At 42.9% G+C, this 24,479-nt stretch overlaps 2 protein-coding genes across 3 annotated transcripts in view; both read left to right on the top strand.

Annotated features, from left to right (window-relative positions):
- The window catches only part of FASN (fatty acid synthase), a 42,817-nt gene extending 35,877 nt beyond the window's left edge, over positions 1–6,940 (top strand). Inside the window, exons 38-43 of the mRNA XM_054293044.1 lie at positions 276–464; positions 1,004–1,231; positions 1,635–1,855; positions 2,407–2,505; positions 2,633–2,884; positions 3,960–6,940. Of these exons, the coding sequence (XP_054149019.1) occupies positions 276–464; positions 1,004–1,231; positions 1,635–1,855; positions 2,407–2,505; positions 2,633–2,884; positions 3,960–4,097 (1,127 nt within the window). The 3' untranslated portion in view covers positions 4,098–6,940. The remainder of the gene's footprint in view (positions 1–275; positions 465–1,003; positions 1,232–1,634; positions 1,856–2,406; positions 2,506–2,632; positions 2,885–3,959) is intronic.
- Positions 6,941–9,134: 2,194 nt separating this feature from the next.
- On the top strand, positions 9,135–24,008 carry DUS1L (dihydrouridine synthase 1 like). 2 transcript variants are annotated; one of them, XM_054293089.1, is made up of 13 exons: positions 9,135–9,424; positions 12,948–13,056; positions 13,953–14,003; positions 15,553–15,605; positions 16,371–16,453; positions 16,617–16,720; positions 17,679–17,823; positions 18,441–18,537; positions 18,900–18,988; positions 19,527–19,693; positions 20,259–20,296; positions 23,246–23,321; positions 23,657–24,008. In XM_054293089.1, the coding sequence occupies exons 1-13, from the start codon at positions 9,188–9,190 to the stop codon at positions 23,806–23,808; spliced, it is 1,401 nt and encodes a 466-aa protein (XP_054149064.1). In that variant the 5' UTR covers positions 9,135–9,187; the 3' UTR covers positions 23,809–24,008. The 2 variants fall into 2 exon arrangements, with proteins under 2 accessions (XP_054149064.1, XP_054149062.1); XM_054293087.1 differs by having other exon boundaries at positions 15,493–15,605.
- Positions 24,009–24,479: the final 471 nt, after the last annotated feature.

Genomic DNA, 24,479 nt, shown 5'->3' with positions numbered 1-24,479 from the left:
CGATGTGAAAATATTCACAGCTATTTAGTTGGGAGTGAGGTATCCCCTGTCATAAATCTGTGCACATTAATATGTACTCTAAATACTAGATCCCATATGACAAGGTGGGGGTTATAGAATAGGTGGTTTATGAAAGTACTAGATGATCCTGAAAGGTAAACTGCAGCTCTACAGCTGAAGTTTATTGAGAGACAGAAGAGAGTGGAGAAGGCTGCTAGAGAGACCAAGAGCTGAAAAGAAATTGGCATTATGCTAGTATGCTCTTTTGTTCTCAGGGGTCCGTGATGTGAGTAGTCTGAATGCTGAGAGTTCCTTGGCTGACTTGGGCTTGGATTCCTTGATGGGTGTGGAGGTGCGCCAGACACTGGAGAGAGACTATGACATCATTATGACCATGAGAGAAATTCGTCTCCTTACAATCAACAAACTGCGTGAACTTTCTACAAAGTCCAAGACAGCAGAGGGTAAAGTGTCTGAATTAAGGTTGCTACCAGTCACCTGAATCCAAATAATTAAGCTTCCAATCTGTTACTTTCATCTCTAGTGACATAAACCTCTATCAGATCATGAAATAAGGTTATAATTGAATAGCTTTTAAGTGACAGACATGTCACAGAAGTGTTTTGACCACTAGGACAGGCCCATCATTTCTGGGAGCAGGGTGTACAAGCAAGGCGAGTGTGCAATCTGCTTTCTTGCATGGCTAGCAGCTGCATGCATGAGTACTCTCATGTAGCTATGTGTGGGATGCAATTTGAGACCTTTTACTTGTCTGGGGAATAAACAATGTAATGTCACACTCACAGGAAGCTAAAATCATATGCAGTTGCTGCAGAGCAGCTGACAGTAGGAAGATTTCTGCTTCTATGACCTGATGATGTAGTGAGGCAGCAGGCTAATCTAGGGCAGCCCTAGCCCTGAAGTTTTCCTTTAGGAGTATGGCTACATGACTAAAACTGACCCTGAAGCTAATTGGGTTTGTCTGGTGTGCTTTCCTTCAAAGAGCTGAAGTCATCCCCACTGATGAAGGCAGGCCCAGGCGAACCTCCAAAACTAGATTTGAACAACTTACTGGTGAACCCAGAAGCACCAACAATCACTCGTCTAAATGATGTTCAGAGCATGGAGCGCCCTCTTTTCCTCGTTCACCCCATTGAAGGATCCATTGCAGTTTTCCACACTCTGGCCTCCAGACTTCACATGCCCTGCTATGGGCTCCAGTGCACAAAAGGTATCTCAGTTCTTCAGCATCTTGAATTTGCAAACATAACATTCTGAACTGTAGTTGCTTTTAGAGAGGGCTTTGTTTCTAGACTATTAAACTTGGAGGAACAAGTATCAGGCCTATTAGTCTGCAGAGGGTCATGTCAAACATCCCCGGTATCAAGAAGAATAATGGATGAAATTGAAGAGTTTACGTATACAAAAGTCAAAACATCCTGTTCAACCTGTCCTTGGAAGGCAGCAATATTACTATTACTTGTCCTAAATGCAAGTTGTTAACAATAATTTAGTAATTTACCTGCAAAATAACCTGAATGTTTCCAACAGGATTGTTTCTGAGTGCATGAAAACATAATTTGTCTCTGCCAGTGTCTTTTCACGAGTCTTTCTAACTCACTTCCATGTTCCAGCCGCTCCTTTGGACAGCATCCAAAGCCTGGCAGCCTATTACATTGGTTGCATGAAGCAGATACAGCCTGAAGGACCTTACCGCATTGCTGGATACTCTTTTGGTGCCTGTGTAGCCTTTGAAATGTGTTCCCAGCTGCAAGCACAACAAAATGCTTCCCATGCACTCAACAGTTTATTCCTTTTTGATGGGTCTCATTCCTTTGTGGCAGCATATACCCAGGTAAGGGCACAAAGAGACTCTTCTTTCTGGGGACCCCATCCTCTCTCATCAAGGCTCATTTTTCTCAAAGCTTACTATTCTGGATATGAGCAGTCTGAAAAGCTGACAGACTTTCACAAAGATTATGAAGACAGCTGTAGACAGTGGATGCTTAGAGATGACTGAAGGGTAGAAGCACATGAGAGGTGGTCTTCATTAAATGGAAATAGTTCAAGCACAAATGTTGCTCTTGCTATGATAAATCATAATATTAGTATGTCTTCTGGTATGCACATCCTGGTGCAAGTCAAGATCCTCTTGTAGTGGTGTGAGGAAACCTTGCTTAAGGGTTCCCTTTAATATTCATTTTCATTTCATATTCAATTACTTTAGAGAATACTAGGCTCTTAGCAATTGCCACCTGTGGATTTGCTTTCTAATCTGTCTTGAAGGGATTTTCCCCCTTCCTTTTTTTTCCCAGTTCACGCCTTTGGTTCTATTATTGTTTTTATCTGACTTTTAATATCGGGCACATTCCTCTCACGTTCACATTGTATTCTTCTCTGTTCCAGAGCTACAGAGCCAAACTGACCCAAGGAAATGAGGCTGAACTGGAGACCGAAGCATTGTGTGTCTTTGTTCAGCAATTTACGGGCACTGAACATAATAAGGTACTGTTTCTTATCTTCGAAATCCATGTGTCTTGGTATTGCACAAGAGAGTGTATGTTTTTTTTGTTTAATTGAGATGAATTCTCAGCTGTTGAGACTAATGTGAAAAAAAATTTAATATTTCCAGCTGCTGGAGGTTCTTCTGCCCCTGAAAGATCTGCAGGCTCGTGTGAATGCTGCTGTAGACCTAATAACTGAGATTCATACAAACATCAATCGTGAAGCACTCAGCTTTGCTGCTACTTCATTTTACCATAAGCTGAAGGCTGCTGACAAGTATATACCAGACTCCAAGTATCATGGGAATGTGACACTGATGCGGGCAAAGTCTCGCAATGAATATGAGGAAGGTCTGGGTAGAGACTATAAACTCTCAGAGGTCAGTCATAGCCCCACTGATGACTGTTGAATTTCTTCTGGTACTTGGGGAAGCCAAAGGAAAGCATGGGAAATCACCCTTACTGAGAAAAAAAGGACAAAACCAACCTTAAAGACATTATTGTTCTGCAGCTGCTGTGCTCTAACAAGAATAAGAAGTCTCCAAAAGCAAATAAGTTTATTGATTTCAGGCATTTTCTGTGGGTAGTGAAGGCCAGAAAGTCTTGCCAGTATATAGGAAATGTTTTCTATAGCTGATTCTTGCGGCTCTCTAGAATGAGTTTGGATAATAATGATGTTAAAAGAGAGCAATCTCTTTTCACTGTAGACCCTGAAGCTAATTCACGGAATGAGGGCAGCCTTCTGAAGAGCAAGTGTCAGTCTAATGACAATAAAGGCAGCTTTTTCTGAGTTACCTTTTTTTCACTTAGAAGGTAGTAGTTAAAGTGGGTTTCTTGTGGTCTAAAAAAAGTTGGGGTTTGGCCCATAGTCCAGATAAGGTTCTTCAGCTCCTGCTCACACACAAGGCTTAAATTTGTGCAAATACCAGGGAAAAGGAAATGATTGTCAGAATTCCCTTCCTGCTTCTGGCATCTCCTATCCTTTCAGATACCCAGCTTAGTCATTATTGATTCCAGGCTAACTTATACATTATTAAAGTTACATAATGACCTTCAAGGAAGATTTCTGGTGGTGGGAGAAGGCGGGGGGGGGGGGGGGGGTGTTTTCTTTGCTTAAGGGCTTGGAAGTAGCTATTTTATCATTCATTCTTTGATACTGTTGGTAAATTATTCTTTTGGTACTAGGTTGGTTAACTTCCTGCCCAGCTTATATTTGAGTGGATCACCTGTCAGGTTGTCAGACTGTTGTGCTTTAAAACACCCATTCCAAACAGTGCACCACAGCTGATCTGTGAAAATGTGTCAGAGTAAAACTGGTGCCATTTTTAGCTGAGTTCGATAGAGACAGTGGTCTAAATTATGAGTAACTTGGAAGACTAACAAACCCAAAGTGGCTAGGTGACCAGCTGGTTGTAAATTGTGAATGAAAAGTTTTTCTTTTTCATACTTACGCAGGTATGCGATGGGAAGGTATCTGTCCACGTTGTTGAAGGAGATCACCGCACCTTGCTGGAGGGAGATGGTGTTGAATCAATTATTGGGATCATCCACAGCTCACTGGCAGAGCCACGTGTCAGTGTCAGAGAGGGTTAACTTCTACTTCCTCACTATCAATGATGAAGAAAATGCCAACAACATTCCTAGTTATGACAGGCCCCAAGGAACTCTTCCTGTTCAACATCTCATCTGCTCTGCTGCCAGAGCTGAGAAGTCCAGCTGGACTCAATTGGTCTTTTTTGTCTCTTTCTTGCTTATCTTTTCCTTTTCCCACATTTATGGGTTCTGTCTCCTTCCTTTCCTATGGCTGTTTTTCCCCCTAGTCTCCCTGTCCATGTTAACTGCAGTGCTGTGACTCTCTCACTGTGCACTGCTGTGAGGGTTCCCCACAGATGGTTGCTTCCTACACCCTTGGCAGTATAAAAAAAAAAAAAAACAAATTTAGGAGTAGATTTCTTGTGCTTTATGTTGTTTTTGTCTTAACAGTATTCCAAAGGGTATGTGATAGCACTTGTTGACCAAGCCTAGTGAACAGGGAGAGAAGAGGAGCTGCAGCTGATTTTGGAGATACTTTTTATCTGTGAAGAATCTGTCTGCAGTTTAGGTCAGAAAGAGAATTCCATTGAGGGTTTTGTAACTATATTTTTTAATTTGCTATATTCTAAGTATTTATTGTGTCAAACCAGAGACTTCTTACTTGGTTTTAATTTATTGTGGGTTATAGGAGCAAAGAAACATCCTTTTTTGGAGGGAAAGGTTTATTCTACAAGGGAAAGTTGCCCATCTTTGAAATAATTTAATTTCTTGTTGGTTTTGTTGGGTTTTTTTTTCTTTCTCCCACTGCCCTGACCTTTTCAGAAAGCATTAGGTAGAAGGAAGGATTCTTGCCATCATGTACTCTTCAGGGGAGAGAGGGGCCTGGTGGATAGGGTGGATTGTTTGACAGATGCTGCTGTATTGAACAGCCATAACTTGGGCATGATAAAAACAGGCAAAGCTGTCCCTAGGCAGGTACTTTGTTTATATTTGTGCAAGGTTCTGTGGCCTGCTCTATCAGAACCTTAGTAAAGCATTAAGATTATTGCTTTACCTTATTCCCTTTCACCTCCAGTCTTGCCACCCAATGAAAAATTTGGAATGGGGAGGGCGAGGAATAGAATTCCTTAACAATAATTGAACAAATCCTCCCATCCCTGCTCTCGCATAATCAAAGCTCAGGCAAACATACAGGTATCTGCCCAAGGCCCGTAAATATTTTATTTAGCACAGGGCTTGCTTAAGCCTTGTGTTCATTTTCCTTTCGGTAGTGAGACTGGAAATCCCACATAAGTTAGCTAAGTAATCAGTTTGATGGTCTGATTTTAAAATACAGTAGTACCTTTTTAAAGGAAATTTGCATAAAATTGAATTGAAAAATTTCTTGCCTTTGCTATGCTGGATCTGTCCTTTCCAAAATCAGTAAATCCTTGTTACACTTATGATACAGAGGAGACCTGGGTAGCAACAAAGCACCAGCTAGGAGGAGCTATTGTTCTTCTCCAAACTGCTGTAAAACCCCTCTTCTCTTCATTCCCCAGTAAAGTATTCTGGTGGTACAGGAGCATTCCAATGACAGGAACAGATGGCTCTTCACTGCAGGTTCTGACCTAGTGTCTTTTGCTTATACCACCCTCTGTTGATAGTGGCTGGGTTAACTGATTTTAGTTTTATAAAGTATTTCTTTTGTGAAATTGAAATAAAACAACATAATGTCAGCTTAAACCATTTTGAAATGTCTTGTTCTTTTTTCTTTTTTTTTTTTCTTTTAATTAATACTTTTTGGTCTGAAAAGTGTCTTTTTGGCTTTTCTAGAATTAAACAGAATTCATCACTGGTTGGGTTTTGAATTCTTTTCTACCATTTCTTAATCCCATGTTTCATCTGGAGTCTCACTTCTTGGTATAAAGCAAAAAAACTGCTGCTAACATATCTGATTTGTAGTCTATAGAAATAATAATAGTAATAATGATAAAAATAATAACAATGAAGGCGTAGTATTCTGAAGCATGGCTTGTTGTTGCCATGATTTTGGTACCTTAGATACAACCAATTTACAGCCATAATATTCAAGTGGGGACTTTTAGATGGGCTTCTATTTGCAGTATTGGACAAGCCATTAATACTCCTGCTTCAGTTTCCCTGTCTATAAAATGGGACCGTAGCATCTGCCTCAGGGCCTCTCTGAGGGTCAGACACGCAATGGCTATAAATGCTCTGAAGTTTTTGGTATTATGTCCAAGTGTTAGACAGTAACAGAAGGAGGAAAGTGTCTGCTGTGTGAGGCATACTGCATACTAATACTGGAGTGGCTGTCTAAGCTGTGTGCGTATACCATGAGACTTCATGATATCTACTGCCCACTGTCCCTGCACCTGCTGGCATTGGGTACTACATAAAACAAAACCAGTGGGGACTAGTTGGTTTGGTTTAACTTCTGGCAGTTGTAGTGAGCCTGAAAAAAAGGGGAAAGAATCCTACTTTTGTGTTGGTTATATTTAAAACTGGAAGGAATAAGAAAGGATTAAATGTAAAGCAAACGGGTACAATAGTGCTGTGCTAATGTGTGTAAGATCTGAATGGACTGTGTGGAAGGAGCAAGGACTAATGCCGTCCCATCTGTTGAAGCAGGAGTTTGATAAGCTCCCTGTATAAACAAATCTGTATGGTTTCATCTAAGCAGAGCTTGAAAATACTGGTTTAGTCATAGAAGTTGCTGAAGAATAACTTATAGCTCATATACTGTTAATGTTCTTGTGGTTGTTATTTGAAAAGCAGAAGATTGTTATGTTTAGGGCTTTTTTCCCCATAATTATCTGATTATGAGCTACTGCCATGTAAACCATTATTATAACTGGCTGCTGGACACAGTGTGCCAAAAATAAAAACCTTATTAGTGCTGGTATTGCTTGTTTCTCAGTAGCCCATCAGATTAGACACGTAGAATAATATCAGAGGGCAAAATCCAATATTGCAGTTTCTTGTTTTGAGAAGACAAGGACAGAAGTGAAGTCCCTCATACCTACCCTTTCTGTGAAACTGAAGTGGGGATTCTTGTCAGCTGATGCATTCCATCCTTTTCAGATAGCTTCTCACAGGCTAAAACCATGCTGATCTCAGTCTCAAGATTGAAGAGCAGTTCTCTGACTGGGGAACTGTTTAGGGTCACAAATGCATATTGCCATTTTGAAATGATGGACCATGTACCTTAAATCTGCAATAGAAAGAGTTCAAGAATGTATGGCACACAGCATAAGTTGTCACCAGTATTAAAGCTATTATTTTCCTTTTCTAGTCTACCACTTTAGAAGGCAAAGAAATACAGCTCTCTTGCTGAAGATAGCAGTAAAAATAATGCAAGAAGGGCCACCGTTTAATAGAACTAGTTACATAAAATAGCACTACTGAAGCGATACGCGGAATAAATAGACTCCACAACCAGAGATAGTTATGAAGTGGGTATGTATGTCGGCGCCCGGCACAAGCGAGATAGCTCTCGTGAAATACTTGTGCCCCGAGCTTCAGTCTGACCCACCTCTTTATTCACAAAGGTGTTCCATATGCAATAGTTTGCACAATTTTTTCATGCATATTCAACCCCTGGCCCCGCCTGTCCTCGCCTCGTATGCTAAGTAGTTCCACGCCCTTCTGGGCATGCGTGGTTCGCTGTGGTGGTCGCACGGGGGTCTTTTGGTGGTCTCTGAGGATGAAGGTTGTGGTCTTCCTCGTGGCTGAACTTTTGAACTTTTCCCTTTGCGCATGCGCCCTTGGTCTCTTGGTGCTTATCTGAGTATGTCTGTGGCTTTGATTAGCTTGGAGCCAGAGGAGCTCCTTTATCTGGGTTCCCTTGGTTTCCTCTGGTATTGTTCTTTATGCAAGAAGCTTCAGAAATTTGCATTTCCTATGCCTTTTGTACCATGGCAGGGGTTTCTTAAGTAGAAGGGTTAAAATTCAACACATAGTTCTACAGGCTAAACTTTAAATGCTTAATTCATATTGCTAATTCAAGTGCATTCAAAAAAATCTCTTTCACTACCAGAAAGTGAAGTTCTCTGATGCTGAGAATGGAGGTCAAGTAAAACCCAAAAGACTTAAGGTAGAATAGGAAGCAGGTGTTTGTTTCTTTTGCACTTCAACAAGTTACGAGACATCATGCCTGCAAATCAGGTCAAAAGAAAGAAAAAAATACCCCTGGAGCAGTTTCATCGCAGGAAAGGAGAGTGCTAATAGCAGGGGTGCAGAGGCTGTGTATTTAAAATAGCAATCTTGTTCTTTAGGCTGCAGAGAGGCAGATTTAACAGGCTTACTGAGCAATGGGAGTATACATGTAACTCTGTGTAGACTATGGTGCTTTGTTACGATTTTGTTGGAGTTTTTCTCTCCTGAAGAAAAGTAGTCCTGTAACTCAAGTTACATTGCTGTTTTGACTGGAGTACAGATAGAGCATTTTTTATATGCTGGAAGGTATTGGCTGAGAGAAGCAGAACTCCTCCACTGTACTCATCCTGGTGATGATCAATAGCTTTATAAAATGATGCAAAATAAACGATATTGCCATGGATGCTGTTACATTTGGTTCAGTCATGTGGACCATTTTCACCTCTCTGCCCCTACCATCCGACACCAAGGACAGGACAGGCCTCGCACTTTGTCCGAGCTCTTGCAATGCTCGGTCACGGCGCTTCCCGTCGGCACCGGCTGCGGCGGAGGCCCAAGCGCTCAAAGACGCCTGGCTTAGGCTCGGGGACAAAGGACGGGAGTTGCTGCCGCGCTGCGTGTGGCGCGTACCGGCCGAGCGCCGGGGCTCCGTGCGCCGCCGCGGCACGTGAGGGGAGACCGCCCGCGCACGGCGCCCCTCAGCCGCCCCACTGCGGCTCCTCAGCCGCCCCGGGCAGCGCGGCGGGGCCCCGCGACCGCTGCGCCTCTCCCGCGCGCGGCCCCTGCTGGCAGCGCCGCTGTTTCTGGAGGGGACGGCGCGCGGCTGCACCGCTGAGCCGGCCGGAGCGAGATGGCGGTGGCACCGTCCGGCTGCGCCGGTGCCCGGCCCGGGCGCAGCGGTTGCGGCAGCCTGCGGGCCTCAGGCCGCGAGCCCCGGGGCGGCGGCGCGGGCCGCCAGCGGCCGCAGCACTGCACGGGCGAGCAAGCGGGAGATGCCGAAGCTGCGCGGGGAAGCCTTCTGGAGGGAGACGTTGCGGAGCGCCCACTACGTGGTGGCGCCCATGGTGGACCAGAGCGAGCTGGCCTGGAGGCTGCTGAGCCGCCGCCACGGCGCCCAGCTCTGCTACACACCGATGCTGCATGCCCAGGTCTTCCTCAGGGACGCCAACTACCGCCGCGAGAACCTCTACGACGAGACCTGTCCCGAGGACCGCCCGCTCATCGTGCAGGTGAGCGCGGCCCCTGCCCCGGCTTCCCCTGTCAGCCCCAGCACCGGGAGCGGCGGCGGCGGCTGCCGAGAGCAGCTTCCTTGGGCTCACCTTGCGGTGCCGTTCTCGGGTAACTTTGAGGACGCGAGTCAGCGTTGCCAGACGCACGTATGCCTTCTACCCGCTCGTGCTAACAAATCCAGGCCTTTCCCCAATGTGCATGAGTTGAAGGTAGTCAGCCTCATCCACATTTTAACGTGATTCTGTAGAATGACAGAAATCTCATTTTCTTCATCTAAATACCGCTGACAGTTCATGAAGATGTGTGTTTTTCTGTTTATCCCACGTTTAGCAGAGGATTTGCTGTCCTAACCCAGGGGCCTGGAGCACTGGACTTCCCAGAGTGTTTCAGTCCCCTGCAACTCATCTTTAGAAACAGATTGCAGTTGGTCTTGTAGAGTCTGGGTGTGTCCTGGACCTGGTGCCACTCGAGGATCACTGCTTTTTTGAGTATTAATCTGAAACCCTGAGCTCAGTGTTTAGCTATAGAGAAAGGATGCAAGGAAGATAGGACAGACTTTCAAGCATATGTTGCTTCTGCTTCTGGTCTACTGTGTGATGTTAAGGTATTTCACTCTAACCCGAAGAGGGAAAGTGGCTTGTGGAGCTGGAGAATAATGCAGGCAAAGACGGCTGTCATGAGCAGAGGAATCACTGATTTCTACACATGGAGCAGTTAAATGGATGAGGACTCTTTACCCTGGAAAAGAAGTGTCTTCCTTGACAGAGGGGAGAGATAAGAGGAGCCTGTGCAAGTATTACTGGCTTGAGGATGATGAAAGGGAAACAAGTAAGCGTAGTGGTAGTTATAAACTGTGAAATTCATTGCTGTGGGATGTACTGGATTCTGGAACATTACATGAGTTTAGAAGGCAAATGAAGGAAAACACTTGAGGGTCTTCAGGTGCAGCAAACACACCTTCTGTTTCCAAAGTCCATAAAGAAACTTTTTCAGCTTCTGCTGTTCCCTAGACATTTTGGTGTTGACCTTTGATCTGTCTCAGTACTGCTGTCACAGAATCTTGGAATATTCTGGGTTAGATGGGACCCACGAGTCCACAGCCCACAAGTACATTGAGTCCAGCTCTTAAGTGAATTGTCTGTACAGGGATAGAACTCACAGCCTTAGTGTTATTAGCTATACCATGCTCTAACCAAATGAGCTAATCTCAGCATCTCATACATTCTTCTTCTGTGGGAGGTAGTTTCTTTTGACACAGAAAAATAAAAGTGACGAAAATTCAAGTGATCTTAGAAAGCTGTAAGTCACAGATCTTCAGCTCAGTAAGCTGTGTGTCCTGGGTGACACTACCAGAACAGGATAAGTTTCTGTGAGCTTGCTGTGTTACCCTTCTTCCCACTGACCACTATTGGATATAAAGTGTGGAACTAACTGATCTTTGGATTGATCTTGTGCAGCAGTCCTTAAAGATTTGGTCACACAGACTTGGAATTAGATTAGACAGAGGTACATCTGAACTCAGCCTGCTCTGAAGACTTTGTTTACTGTGCTAATATTCTCCTTATATGACATGGTTGGAAGCTTTCCGTAGTTTCAGTTGTCTCAGAGAAAGCAAAATATTTTTTTTATTTTAGTAGGTGTCAGTCATAATTTAATGTAGTGCTATAGGGTTTAAGTAGCACCTTCTGCTGAGAAGTGTTTAAATTTTGTTTCAGGTTTATTAAAGACATGATGGAATTGCTTTTTGTGAAAAATGAAGTTTAGAAAATCTGTTTAAAACCATAAATGAGAAGAAGAGTTTGTCTCTGTCCTCTGCAACAAATAAGCTTCAAATTAACTAATTTTATTAATTTGCTTTTTGCACAGTTAATAATGTAATATTAATTACATTCAGTTAAGACTGAGCATTTGACTATAGCCCATATGTCTGTTTCACATTCCATGGGAATTCATTTTAGAGGCAGTTTTGCTTATTGGTATCTACAAAGTTTGAGCTGTCTCAAGACCCAGAGAAATTATGGGTAACTGTTTTCTTAAGCGCTGCCTTTCTGTACTAAAATGCTATAGCTGTTTGTTCTGCAAAGGATTTTAAAAGTTGTTTCCACTTATTCTTGGGTACAACACGTAAAATATTCATCTGATATTTCTTTGCCTCTTGAATGCTCATCTTTCTCATTTTGTCATTTGAAGGTTGAGAGTCTTTAGCTGGTAAGTGTCACAGATTTTGTTTTGAGGTTTTTTTTAATAGAATCATTGAATATCCTCAGTTGTAAGGGATTCACAAAGTCCAACTTCTGCACAGAGCAGCCACCAGAATCCCACCAGTGTTGTCCAGATGCTCCTTGAGCTCTGGCAGGTTTAGGGCCATGGCCACTGCCCTTGAGAGCCTGTTTCAGTGTCTGACCACCCTCTGGGGAAGAACCTTTCCCTGACATCCAGCCAGAGCCTCTCCTGACACAGCCTCAGACATTCCCTCAGCACCCTGTCACTGGTCACAGAGAGCAGAGAGCAGAGCTGTCCCTCTGCTGCCCTTGTGAGGAAGTTGTGGACTTCTACGGAGTCTCCCCTCTGTCTCCTCTTCTCTAGGCTGTACAAGCCAAGTGACCTCAGCCACTCCTTGTATGGCCCCCATCTCTGTAAGCTCCTTTGAACACTCCCTAATAGCTTTGGATCTTTCTTATATTGTGGTGTCCCAAACTGTCCCCAGGACTTGAGGTGAAGCAGCCCCAGTGCAGAGCAGAGCAAGATAATCCCTTCCGTGGCCCAGCTCCCCAAGATGCTCCCAGATGCCCCCCAAGGACATAGCTGGCCTTCCTGGCTGCCAGGGCACTGCTGGCTCATATTCAGCTTGCCATCAGCCAGGACCCCCAGCTCCCTTTCTGCAGCCCTGTTCTCCAGCCTTTTGTTCCCCTGTCTGTCCATACATGCAGAGTCACCCTGTCCCAGGTTCAGAATAGGCTCCTTGTCTTTATTGAACTTCATATGGTCTGTGATTGCCCAGCCCTCTTATTGTCACAGTCCTTCTGCAGCGCCTGTGTGCCTTCCAGGGCGCGGACAGCTCTTCCCAATTTAGTATCCTCAGCAAGGTGACAAATGTCAGCAAGGTTACAAGTCATTTATGAAGCTGTTAAAGAGCTCTGGCCCTGTCTAAGATGGAGCCCTGAGGAACCCTAATCATGACAGGTCACCAGCCTGATGTCATCCCAGTCACTGTAACCCTTTGCACTTGACTCATGAGCCAGTTGTTTGCCCATCACACAATGTGTTTGTCCAGCTGTGGGCTGGACATTTTGTCCAGAACCATCCTGTGAGAAACAGTATCTAATGCTTTACTGAGGTCCAACAAGATTACGTCACATGGCTTCCCTTGATCATTTTGAGAAATAGTGTTTGGTGTTATTAACTCTGCATATTTGCCTGTTTTCTGTAGCAGGTAGTTGCTTCATAACTACATCATAACTTTGTGTCAGTACTTCAGGAAAGCTATTGCCTGATTATTCCACTTCTCTTTGGTTTTCACAGTTCTGTGCCAATGATCCTGAAGTGTTTGTCCAAGCAGCACTGTTGGCTCAGGATTACTGTGATGCCATAGACCTAAATTTGGGTTGCCCCCAAATGATTGCAAAGAGAGGTATGTGCAAATCTGAACCCTGGATAAGCAGAGAAATGGCAAGTGGCATTTCAAATGGGAATGTTGGCAGTAAAATATCAAGAGGGCCAAGTCATGCCTTGGGGAGGCGACAGTACTGCTGAAGCCAGACTTAGTTACACCCAATGTAGCAGGTAATGGTTTTTGTAGTACCTAAAGCAAAAATTAGATATAATTAATTCTGATTTCTCTTAAGTGGCAGCTCCTGTGTCTAGAATATCCTTCAGAAACATTATTTTTAGTAAGAGCTTGGTTTTCTTTCTGATTTTTGCTCAAACAGCCTATTTTTTAAAAACTGCACTTAAAATTAGATCATTCAGACCCTTAGGATCTCCTATTTCCCTGACACTTGCAGAGTTTTTTCACAATAGTGTAGAAGAGGATGACGCCTACTGAATCCCTTAGATACTGCATGTTTGAAGACCAGAGGCAGTGTTTGAAAGTTTTGGATCAGTTAAGGTATTGAGAAAATATTTGTTCAGTAACTGCCCATTCTTCTTCTAAAATACCTTTCAAAGACTTATAGGAAATGATTAATGGTACAAATAGATCTTTCAGTCTGATCATCTGTTACCTAATAGGATTTATTAAACATCTGGTATAAACCCTTAGAAGTTGGACTTTGAGCTGCAAGTGTCAACACATCAGCCTTGGGGAGTACCAGTGAAAGTAGGGTGTGGGTATTCCTTGTTTATCCTGTAAATTTAGGGTGGCAGGGAGAACAGAATGATCCCACTCTTCCAGTTGGGGCAGGACAGAGCAATTGTGTTTCTGCCAGTGAGGCATATGAGTGTCTGGATCTTTGTAAGAGTTTATGAAAACTGTGCTTCCGGATCTTACTCTTCTGCGCAAGTCTGTCATGTGCTATTTTATCATAGGTCACTATGGAGCATTCCTGCAAGAGGAGTGGGATCTTCTTCAGAGAATGAGTAAGTATTTAGAGAAGGAATAGGATAAAGTAATTATTGAGAGAAGGTTTTGGGGATTTTGGGGGACTGGAGATGCATCATATTTCTTTAGGCAGAGTTGTGTTTGGGTTTTGAAGAGGTAGTTGTATTCTTTTTTTTGTTCTTTTATTTTTTTTATTTCATATGGTATTCCAGTGGTAACCTCAAGATACTTGGTGGTATCCCACGGCAAACTCACACTACATCTGCTAAAAAACTTTTGCACCTGAAACAGACTTCAGGTGAAAGTGAGTAATTTAAGTCTCAGTCTCATATGATAGCTTAGTGGCTCTCCAGCTCTAGAAACAGTAGAAGTCCCAGTGCCTTACTTTTTCACATTAAAGTTCTCAGGTGCCAAGGGTCATGTTTCTCCTTGAAGCCACAGTTTCCCTTTTCTGATCAACTCCATGTACTCTTTCTGTCCAGAATATAGCAAATTATGCCTTTCTTCTCCTAATTCATGTAGGTTATTTTCAGGCTATCAATAGCTGTTGTGATCAGTATCATATTTTTTTAAGAAATACATTTGTAACTGATATAAAAAGCAAAGTTTTGGTCATTTTGTAGAACTGAGAATGTGCCTTCATCCCACTTCAAAGCAAGTGTTGGAACCATGAAGTTAGACAGTCCTGTTTCTGTTTGCATTCCCAGTGGTCTGGGGAATCTTGAGTGATGTTTGGTACAAAGACACTGCTGGGAACCTGGAAGATAAGGCAGTGCATCCTTGCCCAGCATATAGTGTGGCTGTTGAGAAATATGCAAATCAGAATGGCCTCAAGGTGTGAAGAGAACCCAGGTCATCTAGTTGGGTGAACCCAGGCTGTCTAGTAAGAGAGGTATCTTAGGCTGTCCTCTTCCTCCTTCTTTTCCCAGCTGCCTTTAAATGGTGGAGCACTCTTTTCTGCTTGCATCTGTATACACCTTGCTTGCTCCTTTGAAAGGGTGATGGGAAGTACCTATCATTAGAGCTCATAGGATTTAGATCAGAAGACAGCAGGTGACTTCCTACATTATATATCCAAGCTCTGTAAGAGAAGAGAATTTCAGACACAGCATTACTCACTGTTTTCCAGTTGGTTCTCTCTGTTAGCTCTCTTTTTGGTATTTTTGTGATTCCATGTACTGGGTAAGGACTGGGAGTTTACCATGTTCTACCACCCTGACTCTATAACCTACATTTACTACTTGATTGCATCTGCAGCCTACCTCACTTGATAAGCCTCTGCTTGCCATGGATAAGACTCTACTTATAATGATTTTTTTGGTGATAATTTGCAAAGAAGTGAAGTACCTTTTTGTGGGAAAGGCAGACAAGCACGTGTTAATGTTGGAGGAGTACAAGCTATGAGGACTGCATAGCAGTAACTTCTTAGGCTTTTTACATACCATACCCAGTATCAGATCTTGAGGAGAGCAGACACTTTTCATAGCATTGTGCAGCCCACTTACCTGTGTTTTCAATCTTTCTCAGTTTTACTGGCTAACGAGAAGCTCTCTGTTCCCATCACATGCAAAATCCGCGTTTTCCCAGAGATTGACAAGACAGTGAAGTATGCACAGATGCTGGAGAAAGCTGGCTGCCAGGTAAGAAGGCAGCTGCTCTGTCTCCTCCTGCACTGGACACGTATCTTTTTGTAAAGTATCTGATGACCAGTTCTTGGTATACCGTGGATATGAATAGGCTGCATTATTTTACAGACAGAGCAAACAGAATGCAGACAGGTTCTGTGTGTTTGCAGCCCTAGGCTACAGGTCAGTGGTGTGGTACAAAAGACACAATGATTTCAGTCTTTTGTAATCACTGCACTGGGCAGCATCCTTCATCCTGTGGTTGAGCATCTCAATATTCACATAGTGCTGCAGGAGGCATGTGTGAATGCATAAAATCCACGGTACTGTAGAAGAAAAAGGGTATCAAAAGGTATCACTAGAAGAAGTAGGCAGCCTTCTAGGATTTAGCTCCAATTAAATTGGAAGAGATGGTCTGCAGTTAGAGACGGTACTGACAGTATTTGGACTTTCTGCTGAGGAGAAAGGTAGATCAATATATCACAAATTCCAAAGTGAATCACAAATTGAATCCAGTAGGAGAAGGAAAGGAAACCTGTAGGTTCTCCCATGATAGAATCTTTTCATGCCATGGAATAGCAAGATGAAAGGAGCCTAAGACCATGCCACGGTAGGTGAGCTGCTGATACTTTTCGGTGTTGCTAAACTCCCTGCACTCTTGAAATAGCAGCAGGAACTCAGTGGCATCCCTGAAGTGTAGGGAGCAAAAGGAAATTTTTTTCAGTGGATTTATTCCAGTGGTTCATACACGTCGAAAGCAAATGTAATGTTGTGTTCCAGCTGCTGACTGTGCATGGCCGTACTAAAGAACAGAAAGGACCACTTGCTGGCGTGGCATCTTGGGAGCACATTCAAGCTGTAAGGTTAGTGAGCAGTACCAGTCTTAGTGAATTCCTGCTAACACACTGGATTTTAAACAGATTGTACAGTGGTATTGAAGAGCAAACAAATTTATGTGACAGGAGGAGAATTCCTGGGTTGACTCTAATTCTCAGTTTTATGCATCTGTTTTATTCATTGGAATAGAAAAGCTGTAAACATTCCTGTATTTGCAAATGGAAACATCCAGTGTCTCAGTGATGTGGAAGAATGCATCCGTAAGACAGGAGTACATGGTGTCATGAGTGCAGGTAAAGAAAATTAACACTTCTACTCTGATGAGAATATGAGTTGTTTCTTATTCCCTTAGCAGCTTCGCATACATTTGTTAAAAACTTATGTCAGATTGACTTGATGAACAGCTTTGATTGACAGCTGAGTGGCCATTCTCCCTCATCTTACACTGGTCATCTCATACCAGGAATAGGAACCCCTTAAGATTGGTAAAGAATCATTATGTTGGACTTGCAATACCATTGACTCATTGAGTTCAAATGTAATTACCTGACATATGGGAGGCATATGGGGCTCCTGTGGTCCTGGAATATTTTTGTGACATCTGTTAATCAATGGAACAGTTTTTGAATGGTTCTCAATGAACTAAGTGCATCTGTGGGTTAATATTCCTGCAGGTGGTTCATGTTGGGTTGGGACAAGAAAGAATTGACATAACTTCCTACAGGAAGAGCTAGGATAGGCATCAGAAAAGCTTCTAATCACTCACACAATCAAAGAAGGGTTGTAGAATCTTGGTTTTAGATAATACTGGTTAACAAAAAGCTTGTGAAGCCAGTGGAGAAAAGCACAGTGAGAAGCTGTATTTGTGAATTTGGGCCAGACAAATATCAATACAGACATAAGGCAAGACACCTGTCATTTCAGTATTTATTGTTGCCACTGGGCAACAAAAGCAGTGATTTCTCTATCTGTTAATTGGTTTACTGTCTTCCTGTCAAGGTTATATGCCTTTCTAGAAACAGAACTTTAATTAGATATGAGCTGTTCAGTGCAATTAGGAATTGCATAGTGAAATATAGTATCCCAAGGTCAGGCTGGCGTATTACAAACCCTGTGTTCCTTTTGAGAGTACGTGGGTGATGTGTCTGTGGCTGTAGGATCACAGAAGAGATGATCAAACTCCAGAGCAGAGATTTTGGCCTTTGTTTCAATCGTGAAATGAAAGTTTGAGTATTTATTTTTGTTCCCTAGAAGGTAATCTTCATAACCCAGCTTTGTTTGAGGGCCGGAACCCATTGGTGTGGGAGATGGCTGAGGAGTACCTGGAGATCGTGCGGAAGTACCCTTGTCCATTGTCTTATGTTAGGGCTCATCTCTTCAAGCTCTGGCATCACACGTGAGTATCTCCATAGAACTCTTTTACGTTTTCAGGGCTCATCCTGCTTAGAAAGTGTCTGGGCTTTCTGGACAAGGATTTGTTTGGCCAGAATGAGTATGCTGCAAAGTTTTCTTTCCTGGACCTGGCTGGAAGAGGGTGTGGGCTGAGGTCTTTACCCTTTATTTCATATCAGGGATACAGGGCATGGGGAATGAACAAGTTGCCACAAGATCAGCCAGGGTGTGATCTCACAGCCCGCCAGCTGCAATGTGGTAATTGCCCATCTGCACGCACTTCATGGCAAGCACAAGTTAACTATCTCCTTGTTCATTGTGAGACAGAGTGCTGTTGCATTTGTTGTGGAGTAAGAGCATAGCTATGGACAGTTACATAGTTATGGGCAGAGAAGCAGCTGATGGACTGTACATTCACGTTAGTTTATGTCAAAGTACCTTGGTTGTCTGCTGAGTCTTTATCTGGAAGAGACATATGTGTGCTTCTCTCTGGACTTACAAAGACGAATATAAGCTTCTACCAAAGGCAAACGAATCAGGAAAAGTGTATAAAATGCTTTTATGCAGTTATTTTTAGTTGATTGCAGTCTAAATATAACTGATGTTTGGGCTTTACCTCAGGCTTCAAGTTTACCAGCAGCTGCGTGAAGAATTAGCAAAAGTGAAGACTCTAGAGGGCATTGTAGATGTCAACAGGGAGCTGAAACTGCGATGTCAGGTACCAAGATGGGCTCTAATCTCCCAGAACAGCACTGCCTGCACTTGGTGGCAATGTACCAAGTATGTCATAGAGTTGACATCCATTAGTCACTTCTCTGGGATTTGTGGCTTACTAACCTTGATATTCGTAGCTTACTACAGTAGCATCCCCTTAAGCCTGGACAACTTTATGTGGGATAAAGTTGATTTAGGAGTTAGAAATGTGCTTCACTTCATCTGTCATAGATGGTTTTTTAGCCTATATGTAATAGTCAGTAATTGTTAGCTTAAATTTCAATTTGTGATTTCCTGGAGTTTGAAGTGTTATTTAGTGTATTTTCTGACAACTCCAGGAAGACTGACTGTAACTCTATGCTGCAGGAAGAAATAGCTAATCAGAAAGAAGGAGAAAAGCCAAAAGAAGGGTTGCCTTTTTTCCACTGGATCTGTCAGCCATACATCAGGCCAGGGTGAGTTACTTTTATTGATACTAACAGGTACTCATAGGCCTTTCCCACCCATACCATAAAAAAAGAAAAAAAAAAGAAAAAAAAAAAAAAAAAAAAAAAGCCTGAAGAAGACTTTGCATTATTTGTATTCTAGTTTGGTTGTTTCCTAGTTAGTGCTTTGTTTGTGGCGATGTTGCTCATTGTTTGCATCTTCGCCTTTGGATCCTCCTCAAATTTCTCTCTCTCTCTCTCTCTCTGGAAAGTAAAACTTAGGAATCCCACAGCAGCTAGCAGCTGAGAACAAGAACCTGATGTGCCTAATTTAGCGGGCCAACTTTAATTGGCTTTCCTACTGATATATCTGATAGTGTGTCTGTTATTAACTGCTAGTGTTAACCAAAACAGCTAGGTTTGTCTATCCCATTTCTAAGGGCAATGACACTTCATTTCCACAATAGAAAGGTTTATGGTTTACCCAGATTTCTGTAAACCAAAACAATGGTCAGGGAACAGCTACTCCTTCCCTCCAGTCAACTTATGATGAAATTCACTGTTTCAGGCCAAAGGAGAGATGCAGGGAGAATGGAGATAGTGGAACTGAAAAAGGTGTGCGAGGAAAACGTGCTCTGGAAGAAGAGGAAGATGGAAATTCTGAGCTTCTGTCAAAGAATAAACAAAAAAAGAAGTTAAGAAATCCAAATAAAAGCTTTGATCCATCTTTAAAACGTAAGTTCCATTTATTGGCATAAATATGTGGAGATATGCTGATTTCGACATAACTTGCCGCTAAGAATTTTCCTGGCTTGTGTACTTGTAGAAACTTCTTTGAAAAGAGGAGGAATTGTTGCTATTGAAATTTCAATAGCAGGCAACATGATTCAAAAAATGCTCACTAGTAAAGGAAACAAGGATCAAAGTAGTAGGTCACTGATTCTCTCTAAGCATCTTTTTAAGATCAAAATTATTTACAAACTGCATTGTAGCTATCGTTAGCATTTGAAGTAGAAATTTTGTATGAATTTCAAGCTGATGTCCTCCTGTTTTAAAATTTAATCCTGAGGATTAAAATTTTCAATGTTTGGATTTTAGCATAGAAGCACTTAAAAATTCAAAGTATTTTTACCTTTGCACTGTTACTGGAGGTACTGTATTTTTATTTCAAAATGAGTCTCTGTCTAGAAAAGCACCAAGCTTTTCTGGTTCTGATTTTTTTTTTAAACTTACTTCTTCCACATAAAAATACCATTGGTGAAATCAGGTTTCTCTCTCTCTCTTTCTCTCTCTTTCTCAGCCAAGTATGCAAAATGTGATCAATGTGGAAACCCTAAGGTAAGTCAGTACAGGCGTCCATCAAAGCATTTCCATTAAATGGAAATTAAATGTCCATGTAGGGATCAGTGTCTGGATGGAGATCAGTGACACGTGGTGTCCCTCAGGGGTCTGTACTGGGACCAGCACTGCTCAATGTCTCCATCAATGATGTGCGTAGTGGGATCAAGGTGTCCTCAGCATACTGACAGATGACACCAAGCTGAGTGGAGTGGTGACACACCTGAGGGACAGGGCCATCCAGAGGGACCTGGACAAGCTCAAGCAGTGGCTTGTGGGAACCTCTGAGGTTTGACAAGGCCAAGTGCAAGATTCTGCACTTGTTCAGGGCAACCATGGTATCAAATCCAGGCTGGGGGGAGGCACAGACTGAGAGCAGCCCTGCCCAGGACTTTGGGGTGCTGGTGGGAGAGAGGCTGGTCATGACTCACCAATGTGCACTCACAGCCCAGACAGCCCCTGTGCTCTAGGCTGCATCAAAAGCAGCATGGACAGCAGGTCACGGTGGGGGGCATTCTGTGCCTTTGCTCTGGTCACACCCCCGCCTGGGGCTCTGCATCCAGCTCTGGGGCCCTTGGTGCAGGAGACACAGGGAGCTGTTAGGGCAGGCCCAGAGGAGGCTACAAAGATGACTGGGGGATGAAGTCCCTCTGTCAAGGAGACAAGCTGAGAGACAGGGGGGCTGTGCAGCCTGGAGAAGAGAAGGCTCTCTGGGGAGCCTCACTGCCCCTTCCAGTACCTAGAGGGGACTTAAAAGAAAGACAACGATGGAATTTTTAGCAGGGCTTGCTGGAGTAGGACAAGGGGCAATGGGTTTGAAGAGAGGTAGAAGTCATTTTTTATGGTGAGGCAGTGGCCCAGGTTTCCCAGAGAGGTTGTGGATGCCCCATTCCTGGAAACATTCAAAGTCAGGTTGAACAGGGCTCTGAGCAACCTGATCTAGTTGAAAATTCCCTGCTTTTTGCCTGGGATTGGAGTAGATGACCTCTACAGGCTCCTTCCAACCCAAAATATTCTATGATTCTGTTCTGTTATTCCAAATCGAAAGGTAGGTCTGTGCCAGTGCCCAGTGACACAGGTGCATGCCAAGTCCTGCTGATAAGTGTGTGTGTGGGGAGGAAAGCCCACCCTTGGGCAAAAGCTTTTTAACCATTAACTGTAACCAATCTCTGAGGTTGAAGGTGCTGCACAAAAATCCTTAACATACGTAACAGATTCTTTGAGAGACTTTGAGAGACTTTGCCTTCCTCTCCAAAAAAGTGCAGTCCTGCTGCTGCTGAGGGTATTTATTGCTGAGACAGTTGAGTGAGTTAATTGAATTTCTGAAGATATCTTGGAAACAAATCTCCAGACTTCTACACATGTATGACATGCATATTTTACTGTGAAGTGAAAAACAACCCCCTCTTATTGGTGTTAATGGTGGGTGGAGTTTTTCTGCAAAGGGAAAATTTGAATAACTGGTGTGGTTCTTAGTGTAAAATAAAAATACTTCATGTCATCGCAGTACAGCCTGCAGCGTCAGGCAGCACCTGCAGCTGTTTTGTGTTTGGATCTCTGCCCTTATCAAAACAAGCCTAAGCACCTCCTCATCCTCAGTTCTGCCTTTGCAATAAATTAACATTGACTTTCACTATTAGCAAAGCGAAATGAGGCAGCTGGTTTTACAGGTTCTGTATTGAAATTTCAAATATTTTGATATTTGCAAAGAGTTCGTTTTGCTTTTGCTTGTTTATTTTTTCCCTTGGGGGAACATAGCTATTTGCTTGACAGGGTGATGTTGCTGAGCTGTGTAAGCAGAGTGCATTTATTGCTGCTAATATACCTGTAAAGTGGGGTGTAAGATATAAGTAATTTTGTGTTCTAGCTTAAAAATTAGCATTACATACACCTCAGGGGCAGGGAAGCCTGCAACACAAGCATATGATGTTGCTCCTTGTTGTAACACTGTTACTGCAGCAAAGCAGGGGCAGCCAGCTGGGGCTTAATTTGAAGTTGCAGCTACTGAAAAAAATGGGATTTTTTTTGCTGTGTTCATCATTGGGAAGGCATTGAGCACTAGGCTGGCCTGCTTTCAAAGCCATCCTGTTTCATAGCTAATCCAGGTGTCATTGCTTGGTGCATAAAGCAAGATTGTCTGCACCAGGGCTTAGACTTATTTTTGTTTTGCTGTTGCATCACTGTAATGTTGCAGGTAGCTCTTGAAATCTTCTGACCAGGTCTGTAATTATTTTTTTTCCGCTAGATTATGTGCTTCTGAGCTATGTCATGAAATGGGGTAGGGGTGTGTGGAGAAGGAAAAGGATAAGGAACTCAACTAAAGCCTCCCTAAACATGAAAAGTTTTCTGACTAGGGTGAAGGGAACCATGGTACACAATATCAACCCCCTTTTCTAAACTCTATGTGAGCAAAGCAGCCCCGAGACCCAGGCTAGTTCTGCCACCTCATCAGGTAGCCAAGACTCAGCTGCTGCCGTCCCCTAAGGGTCGCACATTATACTTTTAATAAATATGCAGGTGTATTTTAAGATACAAGTAGGGAAGTAATTCTGGTGGTAACATATTGTAGGCATAGATGCAGATGGTAGCGCTGTGTTTCATGCTGCAGAGAACTAGAGCAGGCTCGCCAGCACCAAATGTGTTCATGCTTGTTCCAGAGGGCTTATGGCATGTGGCTGCTTGTGGTGGGTAGCTCGGGCTGCCCAACAGGCTGTGGGGGCTGCACAAGTTGAATGTGGATTTTTTTTTTTTGGTCGGTTGGGTTTTTTTTTCTTTATGTGCAAACAGCAGATAGCACCCAATATGACATCAACTCCATCATCTTCATTAGGCTGAGAACACGGTTTTTTCCAAAGATCTGAAAGTGCAGAGCTGTATTGTTACTTATTATAGTAAACAGTAATAATTTTTCACTGACACAAGCTTCTTTATACCACTGTCCCAACCCAGGGCACTAAATGTGTGTTTAATATGTGCCGAGGATGCTGTAAGAAAAGAGCATTCAAGGAGGTAGCAGATTGTCCAGGTAAGTGCATCTGGCCTTAACAAGCAAACATCTTATCCATCTCCCATCTATATTCATTACTGAATCTTTGGGTTATGGGGTGTAGGTGAGTGCTAAAATCTACATACTACCTAAAATCTACATACTACCTACGTGTTATGTAAAAGTTTGTAGTACCATTTTAAAAGACTGCTCTTCCTTCTCTATGTCATTGCTCCTGCTTCCAAAGCCTTGGGATGCAGTTTCCAGTCTGTAACGACCCGGTCTTTATAAGGAATGAGGTATTCCGTTTACCACTGTAGTCACCTCATTTCAGGATGTTGGTTTGGAGTTTTTTCCCCCTTTTGCTTTTTCAGGTCATGGACTACTTTTTAAGACCAAGTATGAAAAATCCCTTTCATGCCAGCACAGTCAAAGAGGAATTCAGACTCCAGAGATCAGTCAGAGAGGAGACACAGAGGTGGGGGAGACAGCAGTGCTGAAGGAGGCTGGTGACAGTACAGGGTGAAGCTTTGGAAATGAACAGTCCAAGAGCTCCTGCCAGACCACTACACTACTTCCCTGGGCCAAAGAATGTGTCATCTCCAGCTCACTGTCAGCTGTGTGAACTTCTTCCACATAATTAAGTTCTGGAAAAGTTTTATTGAAGTAAAAAACTGCTTACTCAGGGAATTATCCTGCATTTGAAATAAAAGAGATGCAATTAAATGTCTAATGCTGTATTTGAAAGACTGAAAAAGCTGCATTTTTGGGTGGAGACAATTTCTGTAAGCTGCCATTACACTCTGCCTCCTGTATGCTCATTAACCCTTCATGTTCTGTTTTTAATACTGGCAACTAAGTTTATTGTATTAGAACAGCCTTCTGGCATACTAAAAATAGCAGTGTAAGTGACTTCCTCACAAACAGAAAATGTGTCACATTTGTTAGTGGTTTAGTAGGCTTCATTTTTAATGCAGAAAGGAAAGCAGCAGTACTTGGAAAATGTGAATGTAAAACTGTAACATCTTGCTATATCCACATTAACAATTATTAGTTTCTTACAGTATGATCACACTTAACAGTCTTCCATGAGCCAAAGGTTGGGGGAGGATGAAATCTCTATTTTAACAGAGAGGGTTATCTAAAAATATGTGGGAAGTTGTAACCAAGTCCAGTAGTATTTCCTTGCTCAAGGTC

This window comes from Melozone crissalis, unplaced genomic scaffold (genome assembly GCF_028551555.1).
Source record: "Melozone crissalis strain CALT ecotype California unplaced genomic scaffold, PUWL_Pcris_2 ptg000129l_1, whole genome shotgun sequence".
NCBI lineage: Eukaryota > Metazoa > Chordata > Aves > Passeriformes > Passerellidae > Melozone > Melozone crissalis.
Note: the sequence above shows the minus strand (reverse complement) of the source record. Positions and strands in the feature narration are given on the sequence as shown.